General features: G+C 47.6%; 1 protein-coding gene across 4 annotated transcripts in view; it reads left to right on the forward strand.

The window, feature by feature from the left end:
- The window catches only part of LOC145517824 (ubiquitin-conjugating enzyme E2 E1), a 62,725-nt gene extending 44,726 nt beyond the window's left edge, over positions 1-17,999 (forward strand). For all 4 annotated transcript variants that reach the window (XM_081521001.1, XM_081521002.1, XM_081521003.1 and 1 more), the window contains 3 exons: positions 14,428-14,560; positions 16,094-16,241; positions 17,206-17,999. In XM_081521001.1, the coding sequence (XP_081377127.1) occupies positions 14,428-14,560; positions 16,094-16,241; positions 17,206-17,303 (379 nt within the window). In that variant the 3' untranslated portion in view covers positions 17,304-17,999. The remainder of the gene's footprint in view (positions 1-14,427; positions 14,561-16,093; positions 16,242-17,205) is intronic.
- The last annotated feature ends 772 nt before the right edge of the window (positions 18,000-18,771 follow it).

The following is an 18,771-nucleotide window of genomic DNA, read 5'->3' on the forward strand; positions in this document are numbered from 1 at the left end:
ATGGCACATGCTTGACCACTATTCTGTTAGCCTTCCAGCTTCCCCTTGATATTGTCTCCTTTCCTGTTTGTCCCATTTTGTAGGTTTTTGCCTTTTTAGAAAATCTTGCTCTTGTGCAGGTGCTGCCTGGAGGAGGAGGAGCCTCTGCTGCACGTGTTCACTCTGCCATCTTCGTGCACCTGCTCTGAGATGGTGGTTTCCCTCCTCTGGTCCAGTATTCACATTAGGTTTGGGGTTTTTTTCTTTTTCCTTAAAAGTGAGAAATTGAAAGTGTCTCCTTCACTTTTCATGTTTGTCTCTTCTTCAGCCTTACTTTTCCAGCCGCGTTCTGGGCTCTCAGCTGCACCGTGCTCTGAGCCTTGGGCTTGCAGCAGGTGTCTCCTTTGTTCTTCATCATAACTTCTCTTGCCTTTTGATCTTTTCTCTGAAACTTTATCCTGAGTAGACATGTCCTTCAGTAGTCCGTTCTCTGAAAGTTGATCCCATGTGAGATGGGCAGTCACCAGCCGACGGTGTTGTCAGGACCCTCTTCTGTTTGGGGAATGCCCTTCGGTGTTGAACGCTTAGAGTCCTTTTCGGAGGCGACTGGTATTAGCATGAGGTACATGTGTGGGCGCTGCTTGTGGCGATTTGTGAACCAGAATGGTGGCCGGCCAGTGGCCCCGGGGGAGAGCCCTGCTCTCCAGCCCCAGCACTGGCCGCTTGTGTCTCTGGGAGCTGTGAAATGTCGCATGTGGACACCACACCTGGGCCTCCTTAGCAGCTGCTGCAGCATCTGACTCCGTGAAAGCTTCTGTCTCTGTGCTCAGCCAGGAGGGTGTGTGTAGACAGCAGGATGGATCTGGCGATGAGATTTTGCGATGAGAAAGGAGCCGGAGGCTCCCCTCCAGCCCTGTCTGTTCAGTCTCTCAGCCCTTTGCAGATGTCAGCAGCCTTCCCTCGTCCCCCCCAACCAGCTGGGACCGAGAAAGAAGCCGGCGACTCCCCCAGTGCAGTAAAGAGCTCTGCTCACCTCCTGACCTGAGATTTCCTGGTGGCTCTGAGTGGCAGTGGAGAGGGGGGGAACAAAAGGCCTTGGAGGCCCGGCCTCACAGAGCGCTGCACAGGGGGGATCCTGTGCCCCCAGCGGGGCTGCCCTGCGTGTCATCGCAGTCAGTCCAGTGATTTCCAGCCCTCCTGGCCCGCCGGAAGCCGGAGTGGATCTGAGCTCCTGGGACCAACTCACTTCTCAGCTGCAGAAATAGGTGTCATGTGCTAATATACCTGCTTTTTAGTTTTGTGGAGGGTTTTTTTCTATTTCCCCCTGAAGAATTGTTTTTTTCTGTTTGCAGTTGAGGAGCATAACATTTAGACTGTTACTCAGTTGAACTGATGCTCGTTTCTCAAAACCATCTTTGGTTTTCATCATACTGGGGATTCTTACCATTTTTGGAGTTGTCTCATTGTTAGCAAAACCACCTGTCCTCCACACTAAGTATGTACTGTGTGGGGTGTGTGTGTTTTCAGTTAATTCATTTCTGCAAATACAGTGAATCCATTTTTAAGAAATTTTAACAGCACCTCTTAGCAGATCACAAGATTTTCTTGTTCCTGTTTAATTGCAGCCTCCATCAGGTGTGGACGAGGAAGGAGATAATTAGGCAGCAGAGGCAGACTGGTGAGTGTGATTGAGTGGAGGTGGTGGGGGCCCGGAGGCGGGTGCTTGTGTTAGAAGCTCCATGGGTTACAGCGGGAAGAAAATGCGTGGTAGGAAACGCACTTCAGTAGGAAAGCGCAGATTGCATTTTCCGGAGCTGGGACTTTCCCCCTTAGGACTTGGTTGTTCAGGCACATCACTTCACCTCTGGAATCGGTTTCCCCATCTTTAAAATGGGGATAATGTGACTTTTTCTGATATGAAAGATTTGGGTGAAGATCAAAGAATTCAAAGTTTATGAAAGAACTGTGGAAATGATATGTTCCTCTGCAAATGTTGGGTATTTTTCTGCTTTTGATTTCTGTTGGTTCTTGGAACGATATTTTAAATGTGCATATGTTAGGTCAGAACAAACTAATACCTAATAAATCCTGGAGAATTGAATTCAAACTTTATTTTGCTTATTATACTTGGAGAAATTTTTATCTACTTTATTGAGGCATAACATTACATAAAATTAAATTCACCCGCTTCCAAGTCTTTCATATTTCGACTCTTCAGCTGAACTGAGTGTTTAGATAGGTATTTAGGTGACGTGAGCAGATGGTCTTAGCTGATAGTCGACGTTTTTAACGTGTCTGCTGAGTGGCATGTCGGGTCCCTTCCTGCTCTTGGGGCCTCTTTGGTTGGCACTGAGCCTTCTCTCTGCTCCACACGGGGGGCGGTGGGGCAGGGTGGGGAAGGGAGCTGGAAGGAGCCCCTGGCTGAGGGGGAAGAGTCCCAGGCTTCCTCAGGCTCTGTGTTGAGCATCAGGAAGCCTGGTCACAGGGCTGAAGGTGGCAGCGACCACAGTCATCTCCTGTGAAAGACCGTTTCACGTCGTCACCCGAAGATGCAGCAAGTCAGTGGGTCCCCAAGGGACATGCATTTGGGTTTTGACACAGGAATCAACTTGTCAAAATCTCTCCACCCCTTGGTGACTCTTCTAAACCACAGTCTGTGAAAACTGGGCTTCGGTAGCACAGATTGAGGACTCCCACCCCCTAAACCCTTAAAGCACTGGTTTTCTCCTCAGAAACCTGTTCACCCAGGATCACCACCTTGCTCACCTTCTCTAATACTTTCTCTGTGACTCGGTGGGTTCGATTCCGTTTCTTCTACTCTTTCTAAAATGGTAACACGTTACTATGAAAGTTACACATGATTGTTTTTTTAAATCCCAGTAATTTAGATCTGTTTAAAGGAGAAGGTAAATCCCCTGCCTCATCTTTCAGGTTATAACCACTGTTATAGTTTGGTTGTATGGTATGTCTTACAAAAATGAGATTGCTTTACATCCCTTTACAGAACCTGCTTTTTCAGTTAACGCTACACTGTGGGTTTCTTTAAATCTTACACAGGATGCGTGCTTCATCTCATTTAAGAGCTGCGGAGTGTACCTTTATACGTTGTACCATGGTCTCTTTAACCTCTCTCCTAGTGATAGTTTAGTTCATTACAAATACTTTTCTATCATACATAAGGTTCTTATAAATATCCTAATACAATAGCCATGCGCACACGTCCAATCATTTCCTTAGATTAATTTCTGAGAAGCAGAATTTCTGTGTCAAAGGGTATCCTGGATTTATATTTGAGTATGTTACATCTAATCACAGTCTAAAAGGACTGCTAATTCACTGTCCCACAACAGTGGAAGAGAGGGCCTGTTTCCTCATACAGTTAACACGGAAGATTGTCAGTCATTGGAATTTTTGCCAGTCCTTACAGGTTAAAATGTGCTTCATGTTTAATTTGCATTCCCTTGAGTCTAAATAAGATTGAGAATCTGTTTATTGGCCACACGGGTTTCTTTTGAGAAGTGCCTGTGTACTTTGAATGCTTTTCCAAAGTCAAGATATTAACCCTTTGTCTTGTATTGTGGATCTCTGCACCCACCCTTTGATAAACTGTTTATGACTTCTTTCTCTGACGGGTCTTCAGTTTTTCTGTCATCACATCTGTTTGTCTTTCCCTGTGTAATTTCATTGGTGTCTCAGCTTTGGTTCCCTGAGAAGGAGACCCTTGAGAAATGGAATACAAGCCGTTTCTGTAGTGTTAGGAGCGGAGGGAGAGGCGGGAGTCAGACTGGGAAGGAGGGACTGTCCACGAAGGACGCCTCTTGGCCAGTGCCCACCGGGCGAGAGTCCTGAGGGGACCCACCGGGGACAGGTCCCGCCCAGCCATTAGCCGGTGGTGAGGCGGCTGTTGGAACGTGTTCCAGCAGTTGATTCCTGCCTGACAGGAACATCCTAAAGGGTGCAAAACCACCTCCACCATAGGGTGTCTGGGGCCGGAGTTGTCTGAGGCTTCCTGCCACCACCTGTCTGGGACCGGGGGCCAGGCCGGACGCCGGGGCTTCCCAGGCCTTCTGTGCGTACTGTGCGGTCTCTGCACAGGGTCTCTGCAGCGGTCAGACGGCCTCTGCCGCGTGTAGGGCTTCCGGTCCCTGCAGAGTCACAGACGGCAGCCGGGGGAGGGCAGGACCCCCCTTTAAAAAGACCCTAGCTTGGGGAGTCCCGCAGGCTTCCCCCAGTCCACACTCAGAGCAGCCGGGGGAGGGCAGGACCCCCCTTTAAAAAGACCCTAGCTTGGGGAGTCCCGCAGGCTTCCCCCGGTCCACACTCAGAGGGGTGGGAACCAGACGCCTGGGGGAGGCGTGTCCAGGAGTCTGTGGATTGTTCAGGGAGCATCCGCCACACCTCCTGCCTGTAACAGTTAAGAGGAGCAGCAGTGCTTACACCGAGGGCGTCTGGGGGCTGACCCAGATGAAGCTGGAGGGCTGCCTGGAGGCGCCGGCGGCCTCTGTGCAGGGCTTGGCATGATATGTTCCCCTCCCTCAGGCAGAAAACCCTCACGCATATTTTCTTCCAGTTCCTGTTAAAACTTTTAAGGCTTTGAGGTTTTGTTTGTTTTAAGTAGCTGATGAAAGTAAGGGTCAAACACTTGTTTCAATGGTTAGCCAGTTGTGTTAATATGATTTTAAAATAATCTCCCCAGGAGTTCTCAAGTTTTTAAAAAAGTTTCAGGACCCCGTTATACCTTTAAAAATGATTATAAGCAAGAGCTTTTGTTCATGTGGTTAATAATTACGGATTTTTACTACATTCAAGATTAGAGCTGAAACATTTTTTAAAAAATAGTTCATTTAGAAACAATAAAAGACGTGTTAGCGTGTAACCGATTTTCCAATCCCAAAAGCCTAGATGAGTGCACCGCTGTCTGTGTTTGCAGATCCCTCAGTGTCGGACGAGAGGAAACAGCTGGTTTACTCTCTCCTTCTGCACTGACGGTCCTCAGATCAGCCTCGGGCAGGCTCGGGAAAGCTCGATGGGGCAAACGCAAGAGCTGGAGGGGAGAAGAGGCAGATGGTGGTGCAGGGTCGTGCAGTAGTCCTGACCTGTGGGCTGCTGCAGGGGACTCGGGATACTGCTCGTCTGGTCTGTTCCCTGATGGTGTCAGAGCCAGCGTGAGCTGAAGGCACATTTGTCCTCCAAATCCACCTGGGTTTGTGCTGAGGGAAGAGGTAGGGGCTGGACCAAGGACGCGCAGCACCTGCGTGGGGTGTTTTCTCAGAGCCCGGGAGGGGTGCAGGAGGAGAGGAATCAGGAGCTGGGCCGGCGAGCCCCAGCCTGGTGGGCCACTGTGGGTGTATGGTCTGAGATGCCCTCTGTGGATTAACCACAGACGATCCACACTGGAATACGTTCATGGGCAGTGAGAATTTTTAATTACTAAATAAAACTTTTTATCAAACAATGCAATTAAAATAATTGTAGAATTCACACCACATAATAAATGACCCAGAAAGTCCGCTGCCGCGAGACAGTTAAGGCAGGTCTCCCTCTGACTCTGGAAGGGCGAGGGTGGGCCTCGTGCTCCCCTGCCTGCAGCTCCCTGCTCGCCCACCTGCAGCGTGGAGGCGGCACAGACGGTCAGTGTGGGTGGCGGGAAACCTCAGTGAGGGCTCTGTAGCCAGAGTGTGTTCTAGAGTCTTCTCTTGGAACGAGGAGAGCCCGGGAAGTTCTTCTTTGAGAATGTTGGTGTCCTGTAAGTAAGTGGCTTCTCCTTGTGGCCCTGTTGCTGTTGCGGGTCAGCGCTGAATGTGTGGAGGGTGCATGTATTAACAGGTGTGCCTTACCCCCCACCCCACCCCCCTGAAGTCTTAAACAGGAGATCCTCTCTCCACCGGCTGCGTCTCACTGACCCGCAGGATGGTTATCGTCTCAGTGGACAAGCTGGCTGTGCTCAGCTGCCCCGGGGAGAGCCCGACTAATCACTGGTTTCTAGTGACAGTAGCCCCTTGAACAGTGCAGGGATTGGGGGTCCCAAGTATAACTTTGGACTCCTCCCAAAACTTCTAACAGCCTGCTGTTGACTGGAAGCCTTACCAATAACAACCATCAATTAACATATTTTGTATATTGTATGTATTCTCAGTCATACATACAGTATATACATACATACATACAGTACATACATACATACATACTTACAAGTCACTCAGTCGTGTCTGACTCTTTGTGACCCCATGACTATAGCCCACCAGGCTCCTGTGTCCACGGAATTCTCCAGGCAAGAACACTGGAGTGGGTTGCCATCTCCTCCTCCAAGGGATCTTCCTGATCCAGGAATTGAACCCACGTCCCTTACGTCTTCCAGCACTGATAGGGGAGTTCTTAGCACTAGCGCCACCTGGGAAGCCCATTGTATGTGTACCTACATTTGTTTTATGCCTTCATGACGTACCTGTTTCTTAATTTTTTGATATTTCTAGGCTATGCAATTAGGCTGTGAGTTTTTTCAGATTGTTAGAGATCCTCCCAAAATTTCCCAGTGTATCTGTTGAAAAAAATCTGTGCGTAAGTGGACCCCCACAGTTGAAACTCATGTTGTTCAAGGGTCAGGGGTCCTTACTTGAATAGCAGTTTTATAGATGCGGATGTAAACACTTCATCTGAAAACTCAGGACTCAGCCAGACTCCAAGGCTGATGCCCTCCCTGGCTCTGGCTTCTTTAGTGGGAATAGAGGGGTAACGGCGTTAGAGCTTGACCTGCTCAATTTCTCTTATTTCTCTGGGAAAAACAAAACAAATTAGAATTGTTCTAAGTCAGGCTTGTGTGGTTCCTTCAGAAAAGAGCTATTGTCTGATCCACCTTAATCCCGAATAGCCACCTGTTGAACACCGTATAGGAACGTGGCCTTTGAGACACGGGCCGTGCTGATCTTTTAATTCTCTGTAATCCTTCCAATGTGTTGTCCGCCCCCCACATCCTCCACAGTCTGATTTTTTTAAGGCCCTTCGTTTGGGACTAGTTTGTCATTTCACATGCTCACTGCCTACCCTCACTCTTGACTCAGTAGTTCAGAGGTTAAAGCCCAATTCTGGGCTCAGTTAACTAAAAGCTCTCTTTGGACTCAGCCACCCTTCATTGAGAGTAAGTGATCCTTGAGGACCATGGTTTCTCAGGTCTGCAGTTTTTTCAGTATCCCTACTGGAGTCTCTTTCAAATTGTCTTAAACTAGTTTGCTTTAAAAAATTGTGTCCTTCTTGTGTATCTAATTGTTTTCAGTATTGGAATGTGAATTTCCAGAAGGACTGGATTGTTGCTTTTTCCTAAAGGAGTAGCATGTAAGATAAAACTACAGCTGGTGGCTAGTTGGGCAAGATTGAGCTTTGGTGGGGTTTTGTTGTGTCACCTAACTTGGAAACATTGTCATATAATCCTGAACAGTGGTACATATTTTGACCAGCTAATTCAGTGTTAGTTGCTATCAGGCCTACAGACCTATACTGTATGCGGGAAATCGCTCCTCTCTAGAGACACACAGTCTGATGTGAGAGAGGCTATGCGCCCACGCAGCTTGCAGCGGTTTACGTGATCCACAGGCAGGTCTTTTCTGATGGAAACACGTTTCAACAGTGAGCTTTCCAGGTTCTGCAGGCCTCGGATCAGCCCCATGCTTCATGAAGAGTGTGCCATGAGTGCCTTTGACAGGCCGTCTGCTCTCTGCTGCAGAAGACAGGAGGCCTCTGTCTGCAGCGTTGGTGCAGCAAGCCTTGGGGGCTTTGCGGGAAGGCCCCTCCCCTGGTGGACATGGATCGTGTTGTTTTCCGTGGACGTTTGTCTGAGTTAGTTCCCCCTCCTGTGCAGGACAGTGTGCCCCCTGTTGGACCCACTGTTCCAGAGTGACTGCCTGGGTACACAGATGTGAGCCCCTGCATGGACCCCGGCTCTTCGGGGGAGCCCTTTAGGTTGGCCCTTGGTCTGGAAGTCCCTCACGAGGGACGGTGGCCCCGCCGTGTGCGCCCGTGAAGAGCTCTTGGGGCTCCCAGGAGCCGGCCGGGGTGCCCAGAACAGCATGGTTTTGGGGTCTGTTTTTATAAAACGCCTCTGGATGTGTTCAGTAGCTGTCACCAAAAAGGTTGCTTTCATTCCCTGGACCGATGTCTATTGGGCAGTGATTGTGGGGGACAGGGAGTCCCTCTGGTAAATTGAGAAAAGATTCCTGCTAATCTCTCATATTCATCTTGAATTTCTTAGCAAAAGGAGAGTAAGTTAAGAATGAACTGTGAGTCGCATGTTTGTAGGGAACACAGCTTTGACTGCAAATCTCTCCCTGTACAGTTCTGTGTTTGGTTATTGACTTTACAGACTGAACAGAGCTAAGCATCACCAGGGTTGATAAAGATTGAAAAGTAGGGTTGATATGCGTTGCCGTTTGTGTCCTCCACAGCTGGCTTCTCAGACTCTGATGTGCGTAGGCATCATTTGGAGGCCTCGTTAAGATGCAGATTCTGATGCCAGTAGGTCTGGGGTGGAGCCTGAGACTCTGCTTTTCTAACAAACACCCAGGGGATGCTGATGTTGCTTTTGTTCAGGGACCACATTTTGAGTAGCAGGGGTCTATAGAACACTGGGGTGTGTGCAGATCTACTTTTTTGGGCTCAGGGGGGCACCTTTTGGAATCTCAGTTCTCCAACCAGGAATTGAACCCAGGCCATGGCAGTGAAAGCACCAAATCCTAACCACTAGACCACCAGGGAACTCCTGCAAATCCAACTTTCATTGATAACAGCCATCTGGATCGCATTTCACCTGCTTTTTCTGTACCAGGCACTGGGCCACACAACAGCGGTCGGGGATGGTGGTGGCGTCTGACAGCGTGGGGCTGCGGACGGACGCGTTCTCTCTCCCACTGACGTGCACGCTCCCGCCCCACCTGTGACATCCAGAACCCTCCTCAGACGGAGCGTCACCCCAGGGAGAGCATGGCCCTGAGGCTCCTGTCGGGTGCGGGCATTCGGGGCATCTATGGCGGGGGCGCTGGGCCATGGAAGGAACTCGTTGCTCTGTCACATCCCCTCCGCGGGGAGAGGAGAAGAGACACGAGCCAGTCCCGTCTTCCAGTTTCCTGGGGGCGGTAGTTGCCTCCGGGCGCCAGCTCTTACGGAGCACGGGTCACTGTCCTGTGGGACGACACCAGGGGTCCGTGGCGACTTCTGGGAAGAACAAGCCGCGCGTGGGGCTGACCCGAGCCTCTGCTGCCCCAGGACCCTCCTGACAACCTGCCCCGTGTCCCCCCCACACCCGGCTGCCTGTCTGCGGCATGCTTGTTGTCTCTCTGTCTGTCCGCCAGCCTCTCATCCCTCACTGTTTCCTAGGGTGTGAGACCAGATAACTAAGTCTTTTAGGATTATGTCTAAAATACCATCTCAATTAGGGATTTCTGTGTTTGTAAGCAGGGATCATCTCTCCCAATAAAAATTTTAAAAATTGATTGTAATATTTGCCTTGCTTTCAGGATGTTGTTTGTAAGAAACTAGTGATACCTTTTGAAAACTGACGTGCAACGTTGGTTTCTTAACTGTTGAAGTGGAAGAATAGTCTTAATAAATTGATACTGAGTGTGGGCATGGTGAGGACTGAGAAAAACATCTTGAAGTGAAAATAAAATTTTGTTTCATTTGAAATGAAGTTTAAACATTCAAATGTGTGGTTTTCTTGGAAAAGTCAATCCAGAGAGCACGTCAGATTCTATACAGTAAGGCTGCTCTCATGACAGGTTTTAAAGGTTGGTTTTATTAGTTTCTTAGGATTACACCTTAAATGACTTGTATTAGTTAGGTTTTGTACTGTTCACATTAGGACCATATGTGTTACACAGAAGTTAGGCCAACTGATAGCTTTTTGCTGTGTAGCTCCCCGGTCAGCGTTGGTGAGACGTGAGGACTGTGGCCACGCTGCCCCGCGCTCTGCAGGAAGGCGAGGGTCCGGGGCTCTGAGCAGGGCCATCCCCGCCCCCGCCTCGCTGGATCCGTGTGACCTCAGAAACCACTACAGAAATAAGAAAACAGCATCAAAAGGAGAGAGAGGGTCCTCTCGCTTTTCTTCCAGTGTTTCCTGAAGCTGTCGTTATTTTCTCTCTGTGTCTGTTTATGTTCGTGTGCTGGGTCCTTGTTGCCGCACGGCGAACCGGGGTGCAGGGCGAGGACTCCCTGGGGTGCAGGGCCTGGGCTCAGGCGCCGGGGCACGGGCTCATTCGCTGTGGCCCTCGGGCTTGGTTGCTCTGCAGCATGTGGGATCACTGAACCCATGTCTCCTGCACCGACAGGTGGATTCTTTACCACCGAGCCACCAGGGAAGCCCTAAAGCTGTATTTATTTTGACCAGAAGGGGAAAAAACGGAATTAAGGGCACAGTTCTTCCCTTTGGCCTTGTGTAAGACTTTATACAAAACAAAAAAAAAAGCATTACACTTTTATTTTCCCTTGGCCACGTTGCATGGCTTGCGGGTCTTAGTACCTCGATCAGAGATTGAAACTGGGCCCTTGGCAGTGAAATCGAGGCGTTCCACCCACTGGACCCCCAGGGAATCAGCATGAGCTTTTATTTTGAAAAGTTTCTGTTACAGATAAAACTGAATTTAACAGAATCTGAAAGGCAGTCTCAGCCACTTGCGGAGATTGTAATCACCAAGCAAGGGAGTGTGTTGTGGTGTTCACATCTTCCCTCAATTCCTTAAATTCAGCCTCCCATCTCCCAGTTGAGAACTTCCCATCCCTTCTGAGGCCTTAGACTGATTTGTATACTTGAATCGGTGTTTAAAACTGGAGTCACATTTCTTACTGTACAACCGAAAGTATCTTCTGTTACAGGGAGGGGACGGGAGGCTGGTGAAGGCGTGTGCTGACCTGAGGAGGCAAACCAGTCAGTCATTTTATGGAGGAAGCGGGTGGGGTGTTCGGACGCACTTCCCTGAACAGTCTCACTTTCGGAGAGCTGGAAGCTTGTGCCCTCAAATGTTGCCCCCTCCCCCACCATGCATCTGCCTACCCGCCACCTTCTAGACCAGAGGGATCCTTTTTCCAGTGAGAATTAGAAAGAGGGAAAAAGGCAAAAGTATTGCAGGCTTCTTACCATAATTTTTGTTCTGTGATCAAGAAAATGCATATGACAGAAAGCTGTGTGACTTCACTCAATAACAGGCAGCATTGCTTGGTCTTTCCAGTAGATTCTCAGATGCTTCCCAGTAATTTCCAGGCCCCCTGGTTGAGGACTCACAGGTTAGGGATCTGTGTTGTTGAATCTTTTCCAAAGCTCTTGTTTATACTTTATGATTTCAACTACTTTTGATATTACTTCACTTAGACAGTTTTTCTTCATTCTCCATTTTCTTAGTATACAGATGATGTTAATTAAACAATTTCTCTTCCCATTTATGTCCAGTTTATCTACTTGAAACTTTCTCTCTAATATTTATTTATTGATTAGGCTGCACCAGCCTTAGTTGCAGCATGTGGGATCTAGTTCCCTGACCAGGGATTGAACCCAGGTCCCCTGCATTGAGAGACTGGAGTCTTAGCCGCTGGACCACAGGGAAGCCCTCAAACTCTCTCTCTCCATACATTTTTCCTGAACTTTCAGACAAGTTTACACCCGAACCAAAAGCTGCTTACAAACAGGCAGCAGTCTTGATTTGAATTTCTAGCTGTCTCACAGGTGACAAGCTGTGAACTGTTGACGCTTGCATTCTGGACGGTTGTCCTCCTCCCAGTGACCTGTACAGGGGGTCCCAGATGCAAAGCACCTGCTCTGAGGTCACCAGAAGAGCTTTCTAAATATGTAGAGTCTTGGTTCCCTTTCTGGATAGGCTAAGCTCAGTAGTAGTAGCTCTGGCATGACGCTCAGGATTCTGTCATTTTTAAAGTTCCTCAGATGATTTTGGTGATGAAATTTAGAAGCCACCAATTTTCTTTCCAGTCATAAAATCTGCTTGTGGTGGCATGTTGTTAGACTACTGTGCTTCTATCTTTTTTTCTGTATTAAGGGCCCAGCAGGATTGGGCCTTTGCCAGCATTTCCCCACCAGGGTGGGACTGACTGACTGAATCGTTATTTTCTCGGTCTCTTAGCACCACTAAGCTGACTAGGAGGAAAACAGTATGGCTGCTTATGCACCTGGAGAAGGAAATTCCCACTCCAGGATTCTTGCCTGGGAAATCCCCTGGACGGAGGAGCCTGGCGGGCTACAGTCCATGGAGTCACAGAGAGTAGGATACGACTGAGTGACTCAACAACAGCAATTGATGTGGTAGTGTTTTGGATGGCCTTCTGCTGGTGCCTCTCATCTGTAAGAAGGGGTTTAGAGTGAATGACAGCCTTTCACCTTCAAGTCTTAGATGTTGTGAACTCGGTAAGAGAGGACAGTTTGTCTTCTTCACCTCTGTGTCAGTGTCCTCTCCATCTGCTTAGAGAGGAGTCATAACTGCACCAGCTGGAATCTGTAGAGTTTCTGCAAACCTATAGGCAGGGCGGCAAACTTAAGACGCCTGAGGACCAGTTCTCATCTCAGGACATGAAGCAGCAGTCAGACTCGTATCCCTTGGCTCAGAGGGGTTACTGCGTGTCTCCAGAGAGAGCGCGCTGGCCAGGGGCCCTCCTTGCATCCCTGCTTGTGGTAGCTGTGGTCAGACGTCTTGCAGAATCGGAAATCGTCTTTTCTTTTTTTAAATTCAAAGATGGTGTCTGCATATATGTGTGACTTAATATTAGAGGTGGTGTTAATTAAACAGTCTCTCTTTCCATGCATGTTCAGTGTAAAACAGCTTTTTAATAGTTCTTGGGACTATCCATCACAAGGAAGTATGAAGGGGGACCATCCTGTGTGAGCCAGTGGTTATGGTCAGGTCATTAGTAACAGAGGTGACCGCTACCCTTTAAAGCGCGATCTCTGTGGACCTGTTGCTCTGCAGAGGTGGTCGCCAGCACCTCCTTCGTGACGGTGTTGAGCTCGTAGAATACTGCCGTGAGGCAGGGAGGCTCAGCCGGTGACTTGCTCGAGGTCACACAGCTCTAAGGGCTCAGTTCAGGGTCTGGACTCTGTCTGCCTCTTGGCCAGTGGGGGCCCTGGCCCTCCCCACGGCCCCTGTCCTTTGTCCGTGTTTTCTCCTTCCTTTTTGGCCACGCCGTGCTTTCTTCCCCAGCTTCTTTCTTTTCTTTCACAAGCTTGTTCCCCTAACCTCTGTTGCTGCTGTTTCTTCTCCAAACTCCAGACTGAAAGAAGAAATCTCCAGTGGGTTTGGGGAAAGTATGGGTCCACAGGAAGGCTTTCACTTTTCCTCTTCTTCTCATCACCCTTCCTCTTCATCTCTTTCTCTTAAAAGGAATTGAACCCCACCTCTAACCAGTTAGCAGAGGGCAAGATGAAGATAAGCAGTCTTGTCTTGTTCATTATAGGAACCCCCGGCATTCAGCATCTGTCTGGTGTGTGGGCTGTCAGCACGTGTGTGAGTGAACGAGTCCAGTTCACACAGAACGTTTGTTTAAAAGAGTTTTGCCTGCTCTGTAGAAAGTCTTTTGTGTGTTGACTGGATCTGCAAGTCTCCAAGTAAAGATCTTTTTCTGTGTTTGGCTAACACACTTTACTATCCTCAAAGCAGCAGTTAATAGTTAGGTTTGAGACTCTGAAATGAAACATGTGAATTAACCCCTCCACATCATCGCTCATGTCATCCCCATGCTGTGGGAAGGAACTGAGACTGACCACCAAACTCCTCTTTTCTCTTTTCTAAATACCAGAATTACACTGACTGTTCGGACAGGCGTGTTAAGCTTTCGGAGGTCTTGGTTACGTTTTTGTTTATTAATGTGCTTGAATACAGAGATGCTGATCGGTCAGGGCTGTGGAGAGGTATCACGGCATGGCTGCATGTAATCAGCAGGGATCTGGTGTGTAGACAGCCTGCTTGTGGAATTGGGTTCATGCTGGGAAGAATCCGAATGACTTGTAACTGGGTCATTGTGGGCCCCACACGCCCACACATGGTTTACGCTGTTCGGAGAACTGTGATCCGTGGGACTCCTTTTTGGTTAGGGTTATGAATCCCAGGGACGGTGGAGTCTGGTGGGCTGCCGTCTCATGGGGTCGCACAGAGTTGGACACGACTGAAGCGACTTAGCAGCAGCAGCATGGAGAAAGGAGGGGAAGAGCCCCTGTCAGAGGGTCAGAGGTGACGTGGCCGTGAAGGGTTCTGTGCTGAGAGGGGTTTCTCTTGCTTAAAGCGTGGTTTGCGTTCCCCACGGTGCACGGAGGAGAGGGTCCGGTCCGGTGAGGGGCTGCGGTGCCCCTCCCCGTCGGAGGCCTGCCCCCGCGGGCCGAGCGCCCCCTGGGACCCGGGACCCGGGACCCGGGACCCGGCGCGGGGCGAGGCACCGGCGCGCTCTCACCACGGCTGTGTTGCTCCGCAGCGCTGGTCCCAAAGGCGACAACATCTACGAGTGGAGGTCCACCATCCTCGGGCCCCCGGGCTCCGTGTACGAGGGCGGCGTGTTCTTCCTCGACATCACGTTCACCCCGGAGTACCCCTTCAAGCCTCCGAAGGTAAGGCGCTCCTGACTGACGCGGACATTCAGATACTCCTGTGAGAGGCGAATCCGGCTTTTAAATGCAGGTTTTAATCACAAAAAGCAGATCCTGACAAATCTCAAGTACGTTTGAACATACATAAAACACGTCTTTGGCTTGACTGCCTCTTCTGGCAAAGACCATTTCTAAGGAAGTGTTGTGTTTCCATGGGGCTTAAAATCCTGCCATTTATAGTGACATAGCACCCCATAAATAATCTATTTCCCACTTATCAGCAAAAGTTTCTAACGGATAAAAATGGTGCCCCAGTCTCCACGCACGGAGACCGCTGGCGTGCTGGCCTCGGCAGCACTCGGTACCGGGAATATTAGCGTGGCCCCAGGGCGAGGATGACAGGCAGATTCGTGAAGTGCCCTGTGTTTAAAACAAGGCAGCTGGAGACGCTCCTACCGACCAAGCCTCGGACTCGCCCTCGGGTCCTTCAGACCCCGGCGCGGGCTCTCCTCCAGGGTGGGGGCTGCCCGGTCCCTGCTTGAGTCTCAGGGCCGCCTCCGGCACGGGGCGCACTGCTGGGTAAAGGTGCCACGAGGGCTGATTGACAGCCCTGTCACTTTAAGAAGGTGGTGAGGTTACAGGCTGTGTTCACTTTGGAATGATGCAGTGTATGTCACAAGTGAAAATTAAGAGACCAGACAAGACAACCCAGGCTCGTGTGGCAGATGTTGCTTTGTCTGCTGCTGTGGGCCTTACTCGATTCTGGCTCCACCCCCGGAAACTGTTAAAGTGAATTCTGTAATGTAGGCCGGCAAGACCGCTGCAGGATCTGATATAAAGGTCAGAAAAGAGCAGAAACAAACTGCATCTTTTGACCCACTTTTCAGCCTTTGAGGTGTGTGATCGGTGTTCACTAAGCAGTTCGTCTTCATGTACCCACTCCGCTGTTTGAATTAGATGCTGAACTTTGCTTTGAGGCCATGTAGTTCTACCAGCTAACACAAGAGGTCAGCAAAGGACTAGCTAGCCAAACGTGAAAACGTTAGGAAGATATTTACATTAAAACTGCGAAAGATGAATTCAAGAAACATACAGGGAACTATATATCCAGCCTCCTGGGATAAACCATAATGGAAAAGAATATTTTTTAAAGAATAATGTATATATGTGTGTGTATGTATGTATAATTGAGTCACTTTGCTGAAAAGCAGAGATTAACACAAAATTGTAAATCAACTGTAGTTCAGTTTAAGAGGAAAAAAGGAAAAATTGAAGTTGCCTTGCTTTTTGTTGGCAATTACTTTTTAAATGAGATTGAAAATCCCTGAGATTATATCTATGAATACTTTATAATCTAAATTTTATTAAATAGTCTCTTAATACTTACTGGCGTTTTTAGTTAAACTGTTACCTTATTCACTTTTTTTAAAAAAAAAAAAACCAATGTCTATTTCTTTAAAGTTTTAATTAGGGCCATTTAATTGAAAAGGTTTTTTAGTAAAAAGTTTCCTTGTTTGCTGTTTAAATTTCATTTAACACTACCTTATTTTTTAGGTTACATTTCGAACAAGAATCTATCACTGTAATATTAACAGTCAAGGAGTTATTTGCTTGGACATTTTGAAAGATAATTGGAGTCCAGCACTAACCATTTCTAAAGTCCTTCTTTCTATCTGCTCACTTCTTACAGACTGTAATCCTGGTAAGCTTACGGCTGTTTGCCTTGTTTTATTATTCCTCCTCACCTGGGAAATAGTTGTTTTTTCCATTTAAACTAAGATTTTCTAAAGTTCAGGTTTTATTTTTGTACAAGCTTTCAAAGGAGAAAAACTTCATTGTTTTTCAAAGAAATCTCTAATCAAGAGTTGTCTACTAGTTGAAAAACGCAGCCAGCCGCTTCACCGTTAGTTGATGTGCCCTAGGAACAAGGTGTTTTAAACTGCAGACTTCACATCAGACTGCCTTAGGTTTTTACATCTTTAGTCATTCCCGCCTTTATTTTTATTCTGCTTTTGCATATTTCCCATGCAGTTCTCCTAAAACAACACACTTGTGAGTGTTGGGTCATTGCCTCTGACCTGCCCTCTGTCTGCAGGTCCACTCAGCAGCTGCCCCTAACTGAACAGTGGTTCCCTGCTGTATACTTAGTGATTACCAGACTGTGGTGGTTTCTGAACCTTCATTTCCTCTTATTAAATTTTTTTTCTAGATAAGCCAAATACAAATTTAATTACTAAAGATTCTGTTTAGGTATCAGAGAAGCACTGCTTAACTGAAAGTAGAGGTTTTGACCTGGCAGCTTTGACCCTTCCTGGGTGATCAGTGTGGAGGGAAATAGTTTTATGTTGCAATAGCCTCAAGGACCTCACCGTGTTCAGTGTCAAGACGGTGGTGCCATTGAGCAGAAGAAGGTCCTGTGAACAGAGGTGGATGTTGACAGTAGTCAGGGCCGTGAGCCTTCTGTACCCTGACATGGAGGAGCAAACCCTCCAGTGGTGGGGTGGCTCCTGGGGGGTAGGAAAGTCTAGAACGGAAGGTATCCAGGATGGAGGAGTGGTTTGGTCACAACCACCTGTCCACATTCTCCCAGGCTGTCACTGACCTACTGGCTAAGATTTAAACGTCCTTTTCCTTTCTTCAAAGTAATGCACGTTCTTCTCTTCCAGCCGACCCCTTGGTGGGAAGTATTGCCACTCAGTATATGACCAACAGAGCGGAACATGACAGAATGGCCAGACAGTGGACCAAGAGATACGCTACATAACCTGGGCGTTCACAGCGCTTCCCACTGTTTGTCTGTCACAGAGAGAGCTGCTTACGATTTTGAAGGGGTGGGGGAGGGTGGGAGTTGGTAAAGAGTAGGGTATTTCTATAACAGATATTATTCAGTCTTATTTCCTAAGATTTTGTTGTAACTTAAGGTATCTTGCTACAGTAGACAGAATTGGTAATAGCAACTTTTAAAAACTGTCATTAGTTCTGCAATATTAGCTGAAATGCAGTACAGAGAAGAATAGACATTTGGGTTCAGTTGCTTGTAGACTGTAAGTTTAAAACAGCTTAATTTCGTACAGGTTACACATGGCCATTTATGTAAAGTCCTTCCAAGACTACACACTTTTTGTTTTGAAAAATTGGAATTTGTTTTCCCTCCTTGAAAGGGAACATTGATATTTAACAGCTTTTAGAGACTGTCATCTCATATATAAAATGGACACGTGGCTATAAAACACCAGTATAGAAAATGACTAGTTATGTATTTTATTTTATATGCCAATCTACTTGATTGTGAAGAGAGAGAGGTTTGAATCACGACTTTTGAAAACCTGTAGTAAAATACCTTAAGCTGTTAACTGTCAGGCGTGGAGTAGGAGTTGCTCAGTGGATTGGTTCTATGTTGTGGACTACTTAAGTCTGCATTTGTTACTGTGCTAATAAACAATATTAAAACAACCACCAACACTGCTGCATTCAATACTTTCTTTTGCATTTTTTTGGTAGTTTTTCTTCTTCTTAGGTCTTTACTGTTAAAACAATCTAGAGGTCATGCAGACTGAACACGTTAGTTTCATTTACCCAGCACCAACTGGGTTTGGTATGTTACTCTTAATTTATCCAACAGCCTTGCAGGATAAATACTGAGGTGCCTTAGAAAAGGTTAGATAAGCTAAGTCATTTTCTTCCAAAGATAAGAGTTCTGCTACATTTTTTTAAAAGCGTTTTCCATTTGTAGATGTGGTGGTGGAATTAGGTTGGTGCAAAAGTCACTGCGGTTTTGCAAGGTAGAACTTTGCCATTTGATACTGGAATACATTCTTAAATGTGGTTGTTATACATCATTTTAATGTGCATGTCTCAATTTACATTTTTTTGCTAATGACTTATTACTTGCTAACAAAATGATGTTAGACAAGAAATAAATAATTTTCTTACTTGATTTGAAAATGGGTTGTAAGCAGCAGAGACAACTCGCAACATCAACGACACACTTGGCCCAGGAACTGCTAACATACAGCGTGGAGGTGGATCAGGAAGTCTTGCAAAGGAGACAAGGGCCTTGAAGACAAGGAGCACAGTGGGCGGCCAGCGGAGGCTGACCACAGCCAACCGAGAGGATCATCGAGGCTGGTGCTCTTACAGCTACACAAGAAATTGCCGAAGAACTCAACGTCAACCTTTCTATGGTGACTTGGCACGAAACAAACTGGAAAGCTGAAAAAGCTCTATAAGTG

This window comes from Giraffa tippelskirchi, chromosome 8, assembly GCF_054371585.1.
Source record: "Giraffa tippelskirchi isolate mGirTip1 chromosome 8, T2T-mGirTip1v1.2.pri, whole genome shotgun sequence".
Classification (NCBI taxonomy): Eukaryota; Metazoa; Chordata; class Mammalia; order Artiodactyla; family Giraffidae; genus Giraffa; species Giraffa tippelskirchi.